The sequence below is a fragment of the Carettochelys insculpta genome, chromosome 6 (genome assembly GCF_033958435.1).
Source record: "Carettochelys insculpta isolate YL-2023 chromosome 6, ASM3395843v1, whole genome shotgun sequence".
Taxonomy (NCBI): Eukaryota; Metazoa; Chordata; order Testudines; family Carettochelyidae; genus Carettochelys; species Carettochelys insculpta.
In genome coordinates this window covers 10,433,080-10,453,706 of record NC_134142.1, presented here as the reverse complement: position 1 = coordinate 10,453,706, position 20,627 = coordinate 10,433,080, and the positions used below count along the sequence as shown (strand labels likewise).

Below are 20,627 nucleotides of genomic sequence, written 5' to 3'. Positions count from 1 at the left end.
AAAACTATTTTGTCTTTCCAGGCTTTATTTTCACCTATATCACTGTAAAAATATTATTAACCAGTAGGTCTGTCTTGGCTAAGAGCAGATCCCTGTATGTCCTAAAAAGTTGTTTTTATTACAAATGCTATATGGGTGTCTGGCTAAACCGTGTTCATCTGAAATATTAAGTTGGTGTGGCTAGTGCCAATACTATGATTATATTCTGTTTGTGTTATTCGTGGAAGCATGCCTGTGGAGTGTGTAACTAAAGGATTATTTTTCTTTTGTTAGCTTTCTTGTAAACTAGAACGTGAATTTCGTTGTATGGAACTAGCTGACTTCATGACCCAAAATGCAGTCAATTTAGCTATCAAGTATGCATCTCGCTCTCGAAGACTAGCATTAGCCCAGCGCCTTAGTGAGATGGCAGTAGAAAAGGCGACAGAGTTGGCAGCCCCTGAGGAACAAGAGGAGGAGGAAGAGGATTTCCGAAACCATCTGAATGCTGGGTAAAGAGAACTCCTATGTGATAAAGAAACCTGCTTTTTTTCTTTTAATATATTCAATATTATAGTGCCATCAATACAATTGTATTGTGCAGTGCTATAATTTGCAAAATATTTATTAGAGTATGACAATTGGCTCTGATCTCAGTGTGATTCTGCTCTAAAAATGGTCTATATAGAAGCAGAGCTGTGCTGTTCAATAGCTCCCCCTGGGATTTCATTGTAATAGGTGCTAGAGTCAACACAGCTAGAGAGAGTGGGTTGGTTCACTTCCTGTTTGAGTTGTTGTTGGGAGAATTTTTAATTAAGTCGCTCAGCTAGCACAGTAATGAGGGTGGTACCTGAACCTATATAGAGTAGAACAGAACTAAATTCTGCAAACTATTGTTGGTGTTTTATGAAGCTGAAGTAACTCAGATTAACTTCTTGGGATCCTAGGCTAAGTTAGTAGTGCATGGACTTAAGGCTGGTTTGAGGAGGCAAAATATGGCTTGTGGGCTGGCTGCAGCCCGCCAAGCCACCAGATCCAACTCAAGGTGCAGTGGAAGCTTTGGGCAGGCTCGCGGCCTGCCCTTCCCCCATCACAGAGCTTAGCTCAGCCAGCTGTGGAAGCCACAGCCTAACATTGGTGACTTCAGTCTCATTGTGGGTTGGATTATATTACGAAAACTAGGTTCTTCCTATTGCCAGATTTAGTGATTGCTGTGAGTGTCTGGTTGGGAAAAAGAGCTTCTGTGTAATACCCACACACCTTAATAGTAATTGATAGTTTAATGAAATTTCAATAAAATAAGAGACCATATTTTCAAAACTTGTTGCCTAAATTGCAGTTTGAAAATGTATGCATCTAGATACTGTCTGTGTATCCAAATGGGTAGTTTGTGCATGTAGTTGGTATGTATGCATATTTAAATGATTAATCTTGAAAACTTGGCGTATTTATATTTTTGCAGATTTTCACTGCTGTAAAAGGAAATCTTGGATGTTGTATTGCTTTTGTCAATAGTTAGTACCTTTCTCCTTAACGCGTCCTCCAAAAATAGTTGGCACGTGGCCAGAAAGGGATAACCAACTCATAGGCTGACTGACCCAGGATTAATCTTTAATGACTTGTTAGGAAGAGGTATAAATGGTAGCTGGGCTATGATATTAGAGTACAACAGAACTTTGAAATGCAAACTTATATTGTTAGCACATTGGAACCATAGGTGTTTGCTCATGTCTTATGATGTGGAAAAAAAGTACTTGTTTGTTACTATAGTATTGATTCAACATCAGAAGCGAATATTAACCTTTATGATGAAACTTGATTGAAGTAGTATTATGTTTATATGTTTCTCTAAAGCTTGCAGTAAACTGCTTAATGGATAAATTACCTTATGTTAATTACCATGATGTTTGGGAGATAGGAGATTATGTCAAAAGGCTTGTGTAATCTCCTAGGCTAAGAGGCTGCAGCAGAGGTATAACGTCTCTTTGGACAGGATCCTTTTTGTTTCTCATCTGCTTGGATGCTCCTGAGAAATACTGCAAGCCACAAGAAATGAGATCCCAGGATAGCTTGGTACTCCTTTAGTGGACATTGACTTAGGGTCTTTTATCTACTGGAGGATTCTGACAGGGGAAACCCAAGCCATAAAGACTGAGGTCTCAATCATTGAGTGGAATAACCCTGGACATAGGTTTTGGGTTATAAGCATGGACTAAATTTTAAAGAACTTTTTTCATCGACAAGATCAGCATCTCTGTTACGTAACTGAACCTCAAGAATTAAATTCATATCTGTATGTATACTGAACTCTTAAACTACACTTTTTTTCTTTTGTAATGTATTGTAGTTAAGTTAATAAGAATTGGCTGTGAGCGTCTATTTGGGATAACGTCAGAAATATTTATTGATTTTGAAGGTAATGTGTCCTCCTTCTATGAGAAGTGTCCCCATAGGTGCTCCACTCTGGGTGATGGTGCGTCACCGTGCTGGCACTCAGAGATTCTTCTCTAGCCATGGTTTCCCGCTCCCACCATGCATGGTAGTGCCTCCTCATGTGGCATGGGACCCCTCAATTCCTTCTCTGTTGTCCTCGGCTGTAGATGGAGCTTTGTCTTCTCTCTGCAAAAGAAGAGTTGCTTAGCTAGTTAGTAGTTCTTTCTGTAGCCTATCCAAGTTGCTTTCTGTGTAGTGTGAGACAGTTTTGCCACCGCCACCGCCCCGCAGGAAAAAAGTTCTATTTGGTTGTAGGTTTTTCTGCTGTATCATTCCCAGTCGAGGCTCCCCAGGCTTTAAGCAATGCGCCACATGCAAGGAAGCCATGCCAGTCTCCAATGGCCACACTTCCTGTGCTAAGTATTTGGGTGAGGGCCACCAAATGCAGTCCTGCACCCACTTCTCCAGCCATACGGTTAGGGCCAGGATGGACCGAGCCAACAGGCTCAAAACTTATCTTATGAAAAGTCCCTCCAACCTCTGGGCCTGCAGCAATTGTCTGCCAATACCTCAGCACAGGATGCTGAAAGTATGGACTTAGCACATCCCTCTGCCTCAGTTGGTGCCACTCCCACAGTGGTGGGCTCATCTCCAGCACTGTGCTGACCTCTGGCACCATCTCCACAGGTCGCAGCAGCCAGAAAGTCTACCTCAGTTTCCCCAGCACTGTCTATGCAGACACTGCTGAAGAGAGTGCTCTCAGAACAGAGCTGCAAACATTTGGCACTCCTGACGCCATCGACACCGCCAGCCTTGGTTCCCTCCGTTCCAGGGCAGAAGATGTCATCAAAAATCAAGACTCTGCCTTCCGTGCCAGATTTGGAGCCCAAGTGGCACCGTGCAAAATCTCCACGCTACTCACACCAGTCACAGGACCCAGCACCATGCACTCCCCGGACTGAGGCACTGCCCCACTCCAATGTAGGATTGGAGTTGGCACCGAAGCAGCACGAGGATGCCCTCCCAGTCATTGGCAATGGAGCACAGCATGGCACCAAAGTGGTGCTGCAAACACTTGCCATCCAGAGCATATATGGCACCGCGCCCAGCACTGCTTGGCCTGCACCATGTATCTCTGCAACCACCGACATCGCCATGCTTGTTCCAGTGCGCAGGGTTCTTGCATGACTCAGGGGCTAGACCGCTCACTCCAGGCGGCAGCGGCTCTGATGTGGGAGTGTGTTTTCATCCTAGCGCTCCAGTCCTAGTCATCCCACCTGGCAGTACATGCCTCCCACTATGGCATACCAGCAGCCGTCACCTCCCTGGTTTGCACACCACAACTCCCATCACCAAGAGCCCATGCCACAGTGGTCATCCTGGCAGGCATGGTTCCCATACTCCCATGTTCTTTCGGCACCATCGATGACGTCCAGGAGTTATCTGTCATCACCAGAGCCAATGACATTGGCGTTGTACCAGTCTTGTCATCTCTCTGGCACTGAGGATTCCTTATCAGAGGGTGAACAGGGATCCACTCTGCACATGTCTTTGTCCTTGCCAGAAGATGCAGTACTTTCGGTCTTGTTCCCTGCTGTGGAGGATGTCAGGGCTTTCCAGGAACTTTTCTGAAGAGTGGCTCACACTCAGGAAAAGGATCTGCAGGAAGTGCAGGTTAAACAATATGGGCTCCTCTGCACCCTGCAGACTCCTCCTTCCTCCCACTTGCCATGCCCATGGCCGAGGCCATTATGGACCCCGCCAATGTCATCTGGCAAAAACACCGGCATGCATCCCACTTACCAATAAGAAGGTTGACAAGCAGCACTTCACGTCTTCTAAGGATGCAGAGTTTTTATTCACCCATCCACAACCCAACTAGTTGGTGGTGGACGCTGTCTGCAACAAGTCAAAATCCTCTTGTTCAGCTCCTCAGGATGAATCCAATAAAAGATTAAGGGTCATTATGGAACGTGAAGTTTACTTGTCCAGCATACTGCTCTTGTGATTGGTGAACTATGCAACTACATTGGCTGATTATGACCATTTGAACTACTCAAAGTTGCAGGAGCTTGTCCCTGCCTTACCCAAACAACAGCATCCGGCTGTTGGTAATGTCATTCACGAGGGGCACATTATTGTCCACACTGCTTTACAGTGTATGTGAGCTCTGATGAACTCTAAGGATTGCATGGGCTGAAATGTGGACTTCAAGTAGTTGGATTGTCACCGCTGGGATCTATGGTATTGGTGTGGCTCAAAGCGTGTTTGCGGCTGTTGCTGGAACTGCTCCCATGGCCTCTGGTAAGGGGACTAGCGAGCTCATTTAACTGGGGGATTGTTCATGCCCAGAGTGCGCAACATGGTGCAGGAGTCCTTCATGGAATGAAGGACCTCATCGGTTTTCACAGCAAATAAATGCTGTCTATCAAAGAAGAGGTTCTCCACGTTCTGTTGTAAGTCCTTGGGGACTCGTGAGGACTGGAGCCAGGACGTGCACCTCATCACCATGGCAAATGCCGTGACTCTAGCTGCTGTGTCTGCAACATCCACTGTGAACACCACCAGGGCCACAGAAAAGGTTCCAGGCCCTGCGCAATCTCGTACCGTCTGTATGTCAGTCCCCCACCATCACAGTGATATTTGACTCAAGCTGCTGGGACACAGGACTGCTGCTACATACGTGGTCAAACTGGCCAGACTTTGCAATCACTGTCTTCATTCATAGCTGGCCATGTGCTCTACTCTGGCCAGGGACATGCTGTCCAAAACTGGCCATCCCGCCATGCATTCTTGACTCTCTCCAGTGGTGGACATGTTCAGGCAACATTCTCACCTGGTATTATTCCACCAGTCGCCTCTGTTGGTCACTCTTACTCTGGATGCCTCCCTTATGGGCTGGGGAGCCCATCTGGGCTCTCACGTGGTTCAGGGCAAATGGTTCTTCACCAAAGAGGTGCTCCACATCAACCTCCTGAAGCTCTGGGTGGTCCATTATGCTTGCAAACAGTTCCACAGGCACCTGGCAAACAGGTCAGTCAACATCTTTATGGACAACACCACCTGCATGTACTATATCACCCATCAGGGTGGGGTTCGGTCCCCATCCCATAGTGCAGAGGCATTCTGGAACCATGCATAGAGACACAGCTTGAGTGGATCAGGGTGAAGAGTGTGGCCAGGTCCTGAGACAGCAGGTCATGATGAGGAGGAAAGGGATAAGGAGCTACTACTAACATCTGCTAGAGGTAAGGATACCAAGTTTGTCTCAACCACACTGGGACTATCAAGATGAAGTGGGCCCACTCAAATCTGACCTTGTGAATCCAGGGGAGGAAATGTGCAGAGATGCGCGCATCCCACTTTATGGAGAAGGCATTCATGAGGGAGCGTCTCCCCAGACCCACTCTGCAGCAGTATTGGTGACATTTCCTGTTGACTCAGGTGGCAAATAGGTATGTGGTTATCCACAAAGTCAAAATACGTGACTGAGGGCTGTCATAATGGTGTCCCACTCATGGTGGTCATTGAACGAGCGACTGAGAGCATCCATAGTAATGTTTAGCACCCCGGGAAGGTATGTGGCAGTAGGGGCGATGTGATGCCAGAGGCACCAGGTCCCCTTGCTGGGGATACTGTTTAGGGCCCCCTTTGTGGAATGGACAAAAGCAAGTACCTGAAGAAGCAAAGACAGTTACTATCTTTCATAACTGGTTCTTTGGGATGTGTATTTCTCATGTCCATTCTGCATCCCACCGCCTACTTCCCCACCATTGGCGTTTCCAACAAGAAGGAACTGAGGTTGGAGTTGGCATGCCACACAACCCCTTATACCATGAAGGTGCCAGTTCAGGGGTTGCTAGAGCCTCTCTGCTATGGATACTGCTGAGGGAAAAACTTCTGGCACTGGTGAATGTGGCAAGAACACACACATACAATGGAATGGACGTGAACAACACGTCTCAAAGAATACCAGTTACAAAAGCATCTTTTCTTATTTAGACCCCACCATGTGTTTGCCCATCTTGGGGAGTAAGGTAAAATCATATGATCTGTCTTTGAATTCTGAGTACTTTGGAGGTCAGTGTGGGCTGTTTTAATTCAGTGTTGTGACCTTCAAGAGAGTACACAGGCACTCACGGTCCCTCTTATTTCCATGTGAGTTCTGTGGAGGTTGTGGTAAATGTATTTACTGTGTCGGTGGCTCTGAAGTGGTTATTGATATTTATTAAACCAGTTGTGTCCAAGAGAAATTTAACCAATCGCCACAGGCCTTCCCGTTACGCGAGGCAGTCACCGCCGCGTCCCCTCCTCACCCCGAGATTACTCACTTGAAGCCACGTGAGCTGCCCCAGGCTGAAGCCGCGCCATGTTAGTCACGCCGTGGCTGGAGCCTGCCAGGGCCCTAGAAGTAGCCTCCACCGCTGCCACCAGACACTTGTTCCATGCAGCCGGGGTAAGGGGTATGCCCCACGTGTGCAGCTCCCTGAGCGACGTTTTGCCACACTACGTTGCCCCCCTGTTTGACGAACGGGGAGTGTATTGGACACCATGGTATTAAATCCTTCATTTGTTTGTCTGTCATATCACAGACTAATCAACAGCATAATAAAGAAAGCCCAAATAGCTTTCATTTTGTAAAATTAGCACAGAAATACAAATTGGTCACACTCTGTTCCTTTCTGCTCTTTTCCCTTTTGGATGAGGTAGCGTTTCATGCATAGTCTCGTTATGTTAAATTATTTCCATTTAGTTATAGCAACTCTGCCACAGAGTGGAGCCAGCATCATGTCAGAAACCTGCATGAATCAGATATAGAAGACAGCAAGGAAGCTGATGCAGTGGAAGAAGTGGAAGAAAAGCCAGAAATGCAAAAATTTAGTAAGAAAAACTCTGGGGACAAGTTGGGAAGTTTACATAACTATTTGTTTTACAGATTTAATAGGAATTAATTTTCATGTTGGAAATTCCCCTTGATTTTATAAAACAGATTGGCTAATAAAAGTTTATATATTGTTAAATGTTTTCAAAGTATTAATCTTCATGACACCCATTTGATGTAGGTAAGCATCATCATCATCTTACAGGGAAAGTGAGGCACAGATGTTAGGTGATGTGGCAGGACAGAACGTGGGAAGAGCCATATTTGGATCCACATCCCCCAGTGATTCACAAAAATCATTTGCGGGTAGCTGTATATGCATATTCAGATATAAAATGGATATTCAGTGCATTGTTGCATTTTTTTATGGTTTCATTTTTAACAACAGCACCTACTGAGTTCTGACTCACCTGATGGAATAGTTTCCTTGTCTTCAATTCAGCTCCTACTAAATTAGCAGAGTGAAGGTGTACACTTGTGTGCCCTCTCTCTGGCTGCTAATGCCCAATTTCAGGGGCACCTGAAAGAAGATTATAGACAGCTTGTAATAGTTTGATATCACCTGCAGGGTGGCTTTCTAGCTCACTTCCTTCTGCTGTTTTATGTCCTGTCTTCTCTGTATTAGTACATATTTAGTAAAGTCAATATTTGGACTATAAGAGGCTGAGGAAATAATAATTGAATTACAGTCTAGCACATGCTTACCATGATTTCTGGAGGAGGGAAGAGCAGTTATAATTTTATTTTTTCTTAGTATGATCTTTTCTATATTATGATAAAACTTTAACTATCAGAAATTTTTTAATAATACTATTTCTTCTGCTGCTCAAAAAGATGAAGTCTAAGTGGGGTTTATCCGTAAAAGTGGCAAAGTAAAGCTTAGTTTAGCAAACTAAATACACAGCTCTTGTCTTCTTTGAAAAGGCGAGTCTAGGCAGGGATAAAATGAATTAAATGTCTCTTAAAACACTTGTGCAAATACTGAAATGTAAAGTAATGATGAAAGTTCCGTATCAGTTCATTAGGATTTTTTTAAAATGAGTTGTGAAGTTTTAAAAGTTGCACTCCATTCTGAGTTTAAAATGCATCTTTTTATTCTGAAGGACAAAATCCATTCTGCAAAAGTGTAGTATCACCTGAAATATCTACTCCTAAATCTGGTGAGTATATCTCATTTTATTTCAGTAAGAAATTAGTGTTGTGACGTCAGTTATTTGTTGTCAGTATCTACCCATGTTCCTCTCCTTCTCTTTCCTAACATCCTGGTAAAAGTTAGTGCAGAACTTTCAGTTTTGATTTAGCAGGCTGGAATAATTTTGTTTGAGAGAGTTTGTCTGTGTGTCTGTCCATCTATCTGTGAGTCTGTTTGTTCAAGAGCGCCTCCTAAATGGTAAAAGCTAGGATCACCAAATTTGGTGTTCAGCTTCCTCTTACCAAAACTTAAAGCAAAATAAGGATTTGGTTGTGCCAGGACAATGTGTGTGAAATTCAATTATTTCTCATCAAACTGAAAGAAAGGAATGTAGTAGAAAGGACAGCTATACTCCTGAATGGCTGCAGTGGGGCAACAAGCCATGGAGACAGTTATATTCCTGAATGACCACCAGGGTGGGCAGGCAGCAAATACCCCAGTCCTGAGCCGTTCCTCACCCCTCAACCCTGACTTGAGCACACCCACGCAGCCCTCTGGCCTGACCCTCTGCCCCCGACAACTCTAAGACGCTGCCCTGAGGGACCCAACCAATGCCAGATAAATCTGCTAGCAAGGAAATAAGGTGAAAAATTATCTATTTAATCATATAAACCATACACACTACATTACAGATTGTCACGTATTTTTTTTTCCCCCCCTTTCCTATAACAAAAGCTGTAATTATGTGTAGCAGCCAAGGACGAGTCAATCCCTTCAAGGTAAGAATTTTGCTTATCATCTGATAATGTTTTTTTAATGTAAAGTTAAGATTATCATGCAGCAGAAATTGTTTGGAAAGGAAGACCCCCTGTGTGACTGAAAATAAAATGCTCCTAACTGTTTGTTACTTTAGGTATCAGCTAACCAAAAAGACCCAACCGCTCATTCAACTAACATTCTAGACAATATGAGCAAGTTCTCCAAGAATACCCCAACACCAACCAGCCGGGCCATAAACAAACAGAAGTCTCCAGTCATAAAGCCTTTGATGCCCAAGCCCAAGTCCAAGCAGGTAATTTCTAGTCTTTACACTAGTTCAGTGAGCAAAAAAATGAGTAAAATTTAATTTTACCTGATCTTGTTGTGCATAGGGAATACTGCTGATTGAATGAAACAACCCAAATAATAAACTCCGTCCAAGCAGAGAACAGAAATGTGTGAAACTACACTAGGGGCTGGCAACCTTTTAAAGAAGAAAAGCCTTTTGTTTTGTTTTTATCTTTGACCAAAATATTTCAAGAGACCCATGTCACGCAAAGCTACTTATACACATACACCAAGATAGCAAGTCTGCAGGAGATGACAAATTTTGACTTAAATAAACAAAACAGGTGATAGTGTCTATTTGGGTTTTTCCCCCGCTTGGTTATTCATTAACACAGCTTGTATGTTTTGTTGTTGCAAAGACATTGCATGGTGACCCGTTTCCTGCCATATTTAATGAATTGCTTGTTATCTTCATGTTAAATTATGTTTATAATTGGTCTGAATACAGTTAGAATTTATCAGCTAACAATACTTGAACATACAAAGGTTATTACTAATAACCAGTACTTTTAATATGACTTCTGCCGTGGGAAAACTTTAGAGTGTTGCTCTGGGAAGAGGGCTCAGGGTAAGGGGATGGCATGCAAGAGGTGGTGAGGGTGCAAGCTCTCAGGGAATTTGGTCACAGGAGTGGGGTCTGGGCTGTGGCAGAGTGTTGAGGAGAGGAGAGTTCAAGGTACTAGCTCTTAGAGCGGGAGAAGGTCTGGGTCTTGGAGTGCAGGAGGGACTATTGAGTGCAGCCTTGCACTGGGCACCACTTACCACATGTGGCTTCCTATTGGTGACACAGGTTAAGATAGGCCTCCAGCCTTTCCCAGCCCATGCCACTCCCAGAAAGGGCCAGTGTGTCTGGTAGGTTTAGGAGGTGGGGCAAGGTGGCACATGGTTACGCACACTTCCCCTCTGCTGGCACAACCTCCTATCTCCGATTGGTCACAATTCCCCATTCCTGTCCAAAGGGAGCAGCGGGGGCTGCAGGCAGGGCCAACATGCTGTGGGCTCGCATATGGGGCTATGAGGGCTGCTTCCGGGAATGGTTTGGGGCCAGGACAGGAAGGGAGATTGCAATCAACGGGGCGAAGTCCCCAAAGAGCCATAAGGGGACAGCCAAAGAACTGCAAGTTGGCAACCCCAGAACTATGCCTTGTACAGACAGAAAAGCTGTAGGAAGCATACTCTTGCAGTGACGTCAATATTTAATTATTTTATTTCTTATTTAATAATAGAGTATTCATAATCGTGCACTGTCTTAAGATTTTATACCAGCAGACTAACAACATAAGTACTTTGTAAAATTGCTTTTCCTTGGGATGATGTGGTTTGTATGGTCATATGTAGACATATACTCACAAGGTGTAAATATCACAAATGAATTTCTCTAAATCTTTATAAATTTTATAGGCTTTAGCGGCCACTTTTTTCCAGCCTCGTCCCCCCAATTCTGGTGACAAAACAGTAGATGAAAAAGCTGAAAATGTATTGCCTGAAATCCAAGCTGCTGCCACTGACCACACTGAAAACAGAAGGTGGGTGAATACAAAAGATTTTGTTTCTTGCGCACATCTTAGTTTTAATTTTGATGTATACATTTGAGAGAGTTTCAGAAATGTCCGCACTTTTAATATCTGCCTCACTAGTTGTCACTATGTCACTTTTCTCACCTGTACGTTAATGTTCTTTAATTCTTTAGATCTGGCTCATCTAGGAGTCTGACGGCATTGCAGCTGGGGGTGCGAATAGTAACTCACAGAGATGTACCCACACTTGCTGTACTCTACCTAGTTTGTGAAAAAATAGAAGTGAAGATTGTGTGGCAGTGGGCTTCAGCAGCACCTGCACAATTGAATATAAACCCAGCAGGGTCAGATGGACTTTTGCTGCTCTTACTGAAGCCTATGCTATGATGGCCTCACTTCTCTTTTTAATGTTCTAGCTAGATTAAAGCTAGCACAGGTGTGGCTACATGAGCTGCCATTCACACCCCATGCTGCATTGTTGACATACACTAGAAGTGTGGTGCTTTCTTAAAGTTTGGTTTGAACACTTTGGAATGTGAAGTATCAAAGTGATATATCAACATATCTGTGGTAGTCATCTTCTGAGTCTCAATAGCTAATTAAATATGAAGACTTAGGCTTGTCTATGTGTACTGGAAGATTGACATGCTAGCGGGCAATCTTCCAGGGTTCAATTTTAGCACGCTGAGTGGGGCCACACTAAATCGAATGATCAGGGTGCCACTGTCGACTCCAGATACTCCTCACAGTCACGAGGCGTAAGAGAAGTCAATGGGACTGTTTCTACCATCAGCTTTCCACTGTGGGGACGGTGGCAAAAATTGATTTAAGATACTTCCACTCTAGTTACACAATTCTCATAGCTAGAGTTGCCTATGTTAAATCAATTTTCTTTTCCCCCTAGAGTAGACCTTCCCCAAGTGGACACACCCTGTAGAGGTAACCTTTATACATCAAGTTTGTTGGAATGATTTCTAAAGGCATTGGAATGAGACACTACAGTACAAAGCCATTATAAGAACATTAATTAATGAGTTTTCATAGTTGTGAAATCACCTTCAGGATTTTAGCTGGCTGCTATTTTGTGTGTGTGTCTACACAGAGTCAAATTTGTCTCTATGTAGAACGTCATGATTGTAAGGAAATTACAGTGAAAACGTAGACTGTTGTACACCTCCCAACACTTACAGACAATCCGTTCATAGCAAGTTTTGCATGACTTTGAAATAGGTGCTTTCCTAGGTCATAAAGTAACGTAGGCTGTACAATGTGAGTTTTAGGTCTTTATTCATGATTTCTGCGTGAGTATTATTTATGCATCTGATACTAATTGTTGAGCAATAGTTTAAGCCATATTACTATGCTAGGTCAAAATGTTGTCGTATTTACATTTGAAACATTCCTTGATCTCTGAAATCCAAACCTACAAGCTTCGTCAGAGGCTCCAGACTCACAGGATCCTCACAAAGTTCTCCTTTCAAAGCGGACAATTCTGTGTAGCAGAAAAAACCTAAAGCTGTTTTAAAGTCAAGAACTGTATTTTTGTAAGCACACAGACCTGATCCATTGCTGCCACATGCTGGTGACTTGTGCTGAAGAGAGAATGGGAACAGCTGTGTATACTGACTTGCTTTTCTAGACAGGAACTCTGTAGCGATAAAGAACATTGCAATCACTTCTTGTTGCAAATGCTTTTTGTGTAAAGCTTTTCTGTAGGCTTCATCTACCGGAAATTGTTTTTGTGACAATTTTAGACCAAAGACAGGATTCCAAATGTGGCTAGAAGAAAACAGAGAAAGTATTTTGGCAGATAATGCTGATTTAGAGGAAGCAGATGTAATAAAAGAAGGCATGAGTCGGTTTAGAGTGCTGTCATCTGATGAAAGGCTGGTAAGGTAGCTTGTTTGTATTATATTTTTTAAGAATTGTTTCTCTTACTACTGGAAAGAAAATTTCCAGTTTTGAAATTTTATTTAATGCTGGTGTTCTCCATCTGTATTGAAAATATGATACCAGGCCAAAACCCAAAATGTGTGCTTTATTTCATAGAATCATAGAATATTAGGACTGGAAGGGACCTCGAGAAGCCATCGAGTCCAGCCCCCTGCCCTAATGGCAGGACCAAGTACTGTCTAAACTATCCCTGATAGACATCTGTCTAACCTGTTCTTAAATATCTCCAGCGATGGAGATTCCACAACCTCCCTTAGCAATTTATTCCACTCTTTGACCACCCTGACAGTTAGGAACTTTTTCCTAATGTCCAACCTAAACCTCCCTTGCTGCAGTTTGTCCATTGCCTCATTGCCTCTTGTTCTATCCTCAGAGGCCAAAAAGAACAAGTTTTCTCCCTCCTCCTTATGACACCCTTTTAGATACCTGAAAACTGCTATCATGTCCCCTGCTTAATCTTCTCTTTTCCAAACTAAACAAGCCCAATTTTTTCCGCCTTTCTTCACAGGTCACATTCTCTAGACCTTTAATCGTTCTTGTCGCTCTTTTCTGGACCCTCTCTAATTTCTCCACATCTTTCTTGAACTTCTAGATCTTTATAAATTGTTAATTTTTCCTTCTAAATAATTATAAGAATGGTTACAATAGTAAATTGCAGACATGATATCATATTTTGAGAGGATGCAGAGTCCAGGAAAGGAAGAAATTTGGAAGTTCAGAGAAATGATCAAGAATTAGTAAGTTGAGGTAAAGAGGTACAAACACCAAGCAGAAGTTAAAATGGGAAAATACTTGTTACAGATGAGAAATACTGAGGAAGACCTAGATATGATCAAGAGCAGCAAATCAGACAAGCACTTAAAATTAAGCTGTGGCAAATGCCATAATGGTAGGTATAAATAAAGTGGCATGTAAGAAGAGAAAGGAGCCTTGGTTAGACCATGTTTATGTGAAATAGCATATGCAGTGTTGTCTTATTTGTTAAACACAAGAAAACTTTGTTATAATTTTGAACCTTGTGGGGTAAATAATGATTAAGTATCAAAATAAAAATGGACCAAGGCCAGAATAAAACCTGACATTTAAAAATCATAGGATAGAGAAATCAATGCAGGAACTGTAACTGCACTAAAGCCTCAAGTATTGGCGGGGTAGCCGTGTTAGTCTGGATCAGTAACAGCAACGAAGGGTCCTGTGGCACCTTATAGACTAACAGAAAAGTTTTGAGCATGAGCTTTCGTGAGCACAGACTCACTTCATCAGATTCTCCATCATCTGATGAAGTGAGTCTGTGCTCGCAAAAGCTCATGCTCAAAACTTTACTGTTAGTCTATAAGGTGCCACAGGACCCTTCTTTGCTGCACTAAAGCCTGGAACATTAAAATATCCATCATGCTAATTTGAGAGAAACATACTTTTGTTGGGGGGGATTTTATTTATTGATATCTTGGGTCATTCACATTGACTTATTTGACTTAAGCCCTTGTACTCTGAGTGGAGCATAGGTCATCTACAAGTCTCCTCCACTTCACGCTGTCTTGGGACAAAACTAGCTGACTCCAGTAGTACCCTAGTTGTTGTCCTTTAGTCTCAGTAGATCTTCTCCATGTAATCCAAGGTCTTCCTCTTTTGTGTTTTCCTCCTGGGTTCCATTTGAGAGCTTGACAGATGCTGGTTTTCTGAGTGTGGCCTAGCCATCCCCCCTTTATTTTCTTAATTTGGACTTCAAGTGGTTCTTGTCCTGCTCTGTTCCAAAGCTCCTCATTTGTGACAGTCCTGCCATTGTGAAGGATGTGCCTCAGGCATCCATTTGAAAGTCTGTAGCTTGTGATTTGAAGACTTCTTAGTATGCCAGGTCTTGCATCCATATAAGAAAGCACTTTTCACATTTGTGTTGAAGATCTGCAATTTCATCTTTGCAGATATTATTTGTGAGCTCCATGTGGAATGAAGAGTCTTGAATGCAGTTGTTGCTTTCCCTATCCTGGCATCGATAACCTTATCTGTTCCTCTGTCTCTGCCTGTAATACTCCCCAAGTAGGTGAACTGCTCCTCATCTTCCAGGTCATCCACTCCCTGTGTGATGATGGTGATAGTGGACCAGTTGATCCTCATTGTCTTTGTCTTTCCCTTGTTAATACTCAGTCCAGTCATTGAGGCAGTTTTGTTTAGTGTTGCAACTGTTTCTTCCATGCTTTTATGTCGGTGTGAAAGGAGGGTAACATTGTCAGCAAAATCAATGTCCTCTAGCTGTTTCAAAAGTGTCCACAGAATGCCTCACTGGTGGCCATCTGTTGTCCTGCTCATAATCCAATCCATTGTGATTAGGAGCAGGAAAGGTGGCAATAGGCACCCTTGTCATACTCCTGAGAGGATGCTGAAGAATTCTGTCAAGACATCATTGTGAACAACTTCCCAACACAATCCAAGCAGATTGCCATCTCCTCCCAAGACTTGCGTAGTTGTAGAGTTCTTCGTAGCTGATTCCATAACGTATGGTGTTTTTTTAGGGATAGGGTTGGGAACAACTTCCCAACTTCCCTACACAATCCAAGCGGATTGCCATCTCCTCCCAAGACTTGCGTAGTTGTAGAGTTCTTCGTAGCTGATTCCATAACGTATGGTGTTTTTTTAGGGATAGGGTTGTTAACCTTAAGCCAACCCGTTTTACCTCAGAGAGGTGATCCAAATTTTTCTGGTCTCTACTCCTAGACCTGTCTAGTTTGGGTGATCTTTCCAGAAGCTGTAGCTCCCACGGACCTAGCCCTCTGTGACCTTGAGACACACAAACCACCTCACCACAACAAGGAATGGACCATGAGGAGGTCATTCACATTAAGACATTACAATTACAATATTTTGACATGTATAGATACATATCTTAATACATAATTAACAACATTGAAGTGATATCTTAACATTTCCTTTTGCTGTCATAATTATTTAAACACAACTTTAGTGTGAAGTGTGTGCATTTAGAACAAAGGATCATTGCATAGTTTGTCAAGGGTGAACATTCAAATATTACCAGTAGTGTTCACAACTAGACTACATAAAATATTAATAGAAAGAAGAGTCCTACAGAAGCACAAGCAGGAATCAGGAAGTAATTTTCAATCTTACCAATGACTCTGTGACTCAAACCTTAGTCGTGGTTAGAGTTGTCGTTGTTCCAATGCTGCCTTATTTTGAAGACATTTTATTTCTGTGATTAGATGGTAGGACCATATGCACCATCTCCATTACTGCTCCTGGGCTGGAGACCTCACCGGCAGTCCCCCGTTCGCTCCTGGCCTCCTGCCCATCAGTGGGCCTCACAGATCATTGCCTCCTGCTCTCTCCCTGTGCCTCCTGCCTGTTGCAATCAGCTGTTTTGCAGCAGTTGGGACTGGGAGAGAGAAGAGAAGATGCAGCCTGCTCAGAAGAGGGGACAAAATTGGGCAGAAACAAGTGGGGTGGAATGGAGGCAAGAAGAGACAGGCAGGTGCGGGACCTTGGGGGGAAGGGGTGGAGTGGGGGCGGGGCCAGGAGCAGAGCTGGGGCTGAAGCATCCCTTGTTACCTTTCAGAGTCAGTGCCTGTGGGTAGGACAGTAGAATTCACTATATTATGCTTAGGTTTTCATTTGTAACCTGCGTGCTTTTTTAAGGTCTGGACAGAGAAAGCCAAAGGAGGAGCAGCTAGTAATTCAGCTGAAGCAAACAAGCGGAAGCGCCTAGCAGATGAAAAGAAGGAGGGGAAAGAGAGACTGGAAGAAATATCAAAGGAGGACTCTAGTTTGCCCAAAAAACAGAAGCTGATAGAGCCGTCTACAAATATCAAATTGTCAGCCTTTGCCTTCAAGCAGAGCTAAAACAAAATTGGTAACTTCCCACTGTTTCCTTGTGAGAGACTAGTTTCTCCTGCACTGAGAAATTTGGCAACATACTCAGTGCACTAGCAAAAAGAGTGAGTATTTTGTCCTAAACATTCCTTTATAAAGTGTTCATAGAGGCAATGATACAGCACCTCTGAGATCCTCAGTGCAAATAAGTTTTTATATAAAATGTGTAGTAGCTATAAATAGTCATAATTCACTGATTATTTTTGAGCTGTAGGGCGAGATTCAATGGTGCTGCATGGCCCTAGTGTGCCATACCACATGTGATATAGTTAGCCTAGGGAGGATTTGTGTTTAAGGACAATTTTGTGGTGGTGTAGAAGTGATGTAGGGGCTTTTATGTTACTTATTCTTCCTCCTGTCAACAAAGCAAGAGAGAGAAATTATGGCCAGAGGAAATGGGGTAGAAACAAACATGCCCCTATACAATACTGATCTTTGGCTGTAGCTTCAACCTCTTGTGGCCTTTTCCACCATTAAGCTTCAGCAGCCTAATTTAGTACAGATGGTCCAGCTATGCACCAAAGCTGTATTGGGAACCGTGGGAGTACAGAGGAGAGGTTTAAGCCATCATGGCTACGTCTACACGTGCCCCAAAATTCGAAATGGCCATGCAAATGGCCATTTCTAAGTTTACTAATGAAGCGCTGAAATGCATATTCAGCGCTTCATTAGCATGCGGGCGGCAGCGGCGCTTCGAAATTGACGCGCCTTGCCGCCGCGCGGCGCGTCCAGACGGGGCTCCTTTTCGAAAGGGCCCCGCCTACTTCGAAGTCCCCTTATTTATGGGAATAAGGGGACTTCGAAGTAGGCGGGGCCCTTTCGAAAAGGAGCCCCGTCTGGACGCGCCGCGCGGCGGCAAGGCGCGTCAATTTCGAAGCGCCGCTGCCGCCCGCATGCTAATGAAGCGCTGAATATGCATTTCAGCGCTTCATTAGTAAACTTCGAAATGGCCATTTGCATGGCCATTTCGAAGTTTGGGGCACGTGTAGACACGGCCCATGTGTATGAATGGTCCTCATCCTGACCCAGACTCTGCAGAAGACCTCTAGCCTAGGATTTAGCCTTGAAAGTGCTCTTAATTTTAGAATTTAGTAGGTTTTGTATTTAATATGTGTTTAAAATAAAATGTGAACATTTCTGTGTTTAGATTGGTGGAGTCTTCTCTTCAATTTTTGCATGTTGCGCTAGAAAGTAGACTTGCATCTTATAGTCAGAAGTCAGCTACATACACTGTTCTTGGATGCATAATGACTGATGACTGGAAATCAGATATATGTTAATTTTGATTTTGAGATCTAAAACGGGGTCAGCAACCCCTGGCACATATGTCAAGAGTAGCACGCGAACAGATTAGCGTTGGCAGGCAATGCTGGAGCTCAGTCACACCCCTCCTCCCCCATGCAACCAGGAGCTTGCTCAAAGCCATGCCACCTGTGAATTAACAAATGACCACCTAATGCTACCAACCACCACCTAAACAGAAAAGCTGTGCATCTTTATTTATTTATTAATGAAGCTGTTGTAAGTAGGACTGTTAGTGACGTTAAAAAGTATCACCAGCACTCGGACTGTATGTAGAGGTCAAAAGGTCAAATTTCAGCACTCCGCCTCAGAAAGATTGCTGATCCCTGATCTAGGGGTAACGGATTTAGCTTTTAAATGCAGCAAGTCAAATCTGAAGGCCTACAATCATGACTGGCCTGACTTCTCTACTGTCAGCGTTTTCGTCAAGAGGAACTGAGGGTAGGAGGAGTCAACAGTGCCCCTTATACCACACCATAATAGCGCCACTCCAGGTGTTGCCGGGGCCTCTCCTCTATGGATACTGCTAGGGCGAAAACATCCGGCACTGGTGCATATGGTGAGCACACATACCTAACCTGGAAAAGACATGAGCAACACGTCTTGAAGAACACGCTTCAAAACAGGTAACTATTTCCCTTGAACTGATTGCAAATGCTTGGGCACTGATCTGGTGTTGGACGCAGAAAACCAGAGTAGAATTGGTGAGCCTGGTCGTTAGAGGGAGCAGAGACAAAACCCCTGGGGGAACAGAGCTGTTTGAAAAGGCAGCTTTGGAAATTACGACGACAGAAACTGCCTGCTGTTTGATCCTATTCAGGAAAACAGGACTTTATATTCATTCTTTATAAGTAAGCAGTATTGAACCATGGAAATACCTGATTCATACAATCAATTTCTCTTCCTAATGGAAACATCCCAGCAAAGCTCTGAGTAATGGCTAATCTTGGGTTAAGGGATGACTGTCTTCTCCTTAGTATTGATGTGAGTCTTCGCTGTGTTTCCTGTCATTTGAAGTGAACTACCTCTGCGTCATTGCTTCCACTCCTCTTCAAATCCCAGCTGAGGATAATCTTTTTGGTCAGTTTAACTTTTTCTGTGGAGGGTTTTGTTTTGTTCAACCATCACATTACATGTGAGCTAGAAATCCGTTTTTCTCCTACGTTGTCAGAAGGAAGCTATACAAAATGCAGTTGTATTGACAAAATGAGTAACAATTACTACAGTCTTCATAATAAAAGAACATCTTTACCTATCTTTGCTGAACCATTGAGTGTTTAAATTTACTTGGCATCTACTTTTGCTGTTATTTTGGTTGCCTCAGTAACTTGTAGCAGGATCGCCATCAAATTTCACAGTTGATGACATTGTAAAGTCTCAGCTGTGACTCAGTACAGCAATTTTCTGGAAAAGCAAATCACTGCAATTAGAGCACACATTTCTGTCTCGTGCTCTCGATGGCTAGGTCAGAGATGCCTCTTGCTGAAAAGCTGCAACTGCTGCAGTTTGCTATGTAATCTAAAAAATGGTATAGTCTGTAAGAATATACACTTCTTGCTACAGTGGTCACAAAATGAAAATTGCATGGTAGCTTTTGATGGCTGAAATGTTTTAGTGGTTGCCCATCCACTCAGTGACCTACAGAGATGCTTTGAGATCCCATCTTTAAGGCTTTAGAAGTGCAACACTTGAAGTATAAGACTAAGACGTTCTGAGACCCATTTACTTCAAATGGGAATTACAGTACTCAGCCACCCTAAAGATCAGATTAAATTGAACACAGAAAACTAGATCTGAATACCAGGCATATTACTACATTTCGGAACATACATACCAGCAAAACATTTATGCCATAAAAAAATAACATACATAGCTCAGTCTCCTAAGGAACGTTTTCTTTGGCCGTCCAAGCCCTTGCTTCATAACAGCATTTCAGTCCAAAACAAGATAATTATGCAAGGTTGTCAATCTTTTGCAATAGGACTGAGGTATTTTAAATATTTTTAAATGTGAGATCTTAAATGCCTCATTCAAACATGGAGCAAATCTTTTATCAGATGAGAGAATTAAATACCCTTAAAATTAACACAAATGGAAAGAGCTACCAAACCAGAGAAGTGACACTTGAAAGGTCTATGTGTTGTCTTTTGAGTGAAGAAAAATAAAGCCTGCCACCTCCCCAATTTCTTAGCCACTTGTTTTACATTAGTATGTAGTGATTAATTTTTTTAGAACCTGAATACTCCTGAGCATGAAATAGCCTTAGTATTCCTCAGAATATTGGATTTGTCCAAATTGTTTTCTTTCACTGCCCTTACATGTAGTAGGCATCCTTCAGTCTGCGTAGACTATGGATCAATGCTGTTAAGTGATGCTGGAGTACCTCTCCAGGCTCAAGCCTGGATAAGTTTTTTGGGACCTTGGGCTGCCCAGACACCAG

General features: G+C 43.1%; 1 protein-coding gene across 1 annotated transcript in view; it reads left to right on the top strand.

Moving 5' to 3' along the window:
- Nucleotides 1–17,444, top strand: part of WDHD1 (WD repeat and HMG-box DNA binding protein 1) — a 64,806-nt gene extending 47,362 nt beyond the window's left edge. Inside the window, exons 19-26 of the mRNA XM_074998641.1 lie at nt 274–491; nt 7,166–7,293; nt 8,398–8,454; nt 9,162–9,205; nt 9,340–9,498; nt 10,935–11,059; nt 12,805–12,940; nt 16,652–17,444. Coding sequence (XP_074854742.1) covers nt 274–491; nt 7,166–7,293; nt 8,398–8,454; nt 9,162–9,205; nt 9,340–9,498; nt 10,935–11,059; nt 12,805–12,940; nt 16,652–16,855 — 1,071 coding nt within the window. The 3' untranslated portion in view covers nt 16,856–17,444. The remainder of the gene's footprint in view (nt 1–273; nt 492–7,165; nt 7,294–8,397; nt 8,455–9,161; nt 9,206–9,339; nt 9,499–10,934; nt 11,060–12,804; nt 12,941–16,651) is intronic.
- The last annotated feature ends 3,183 nt before the right edge of the window (nt 17,445–20,627 follow it).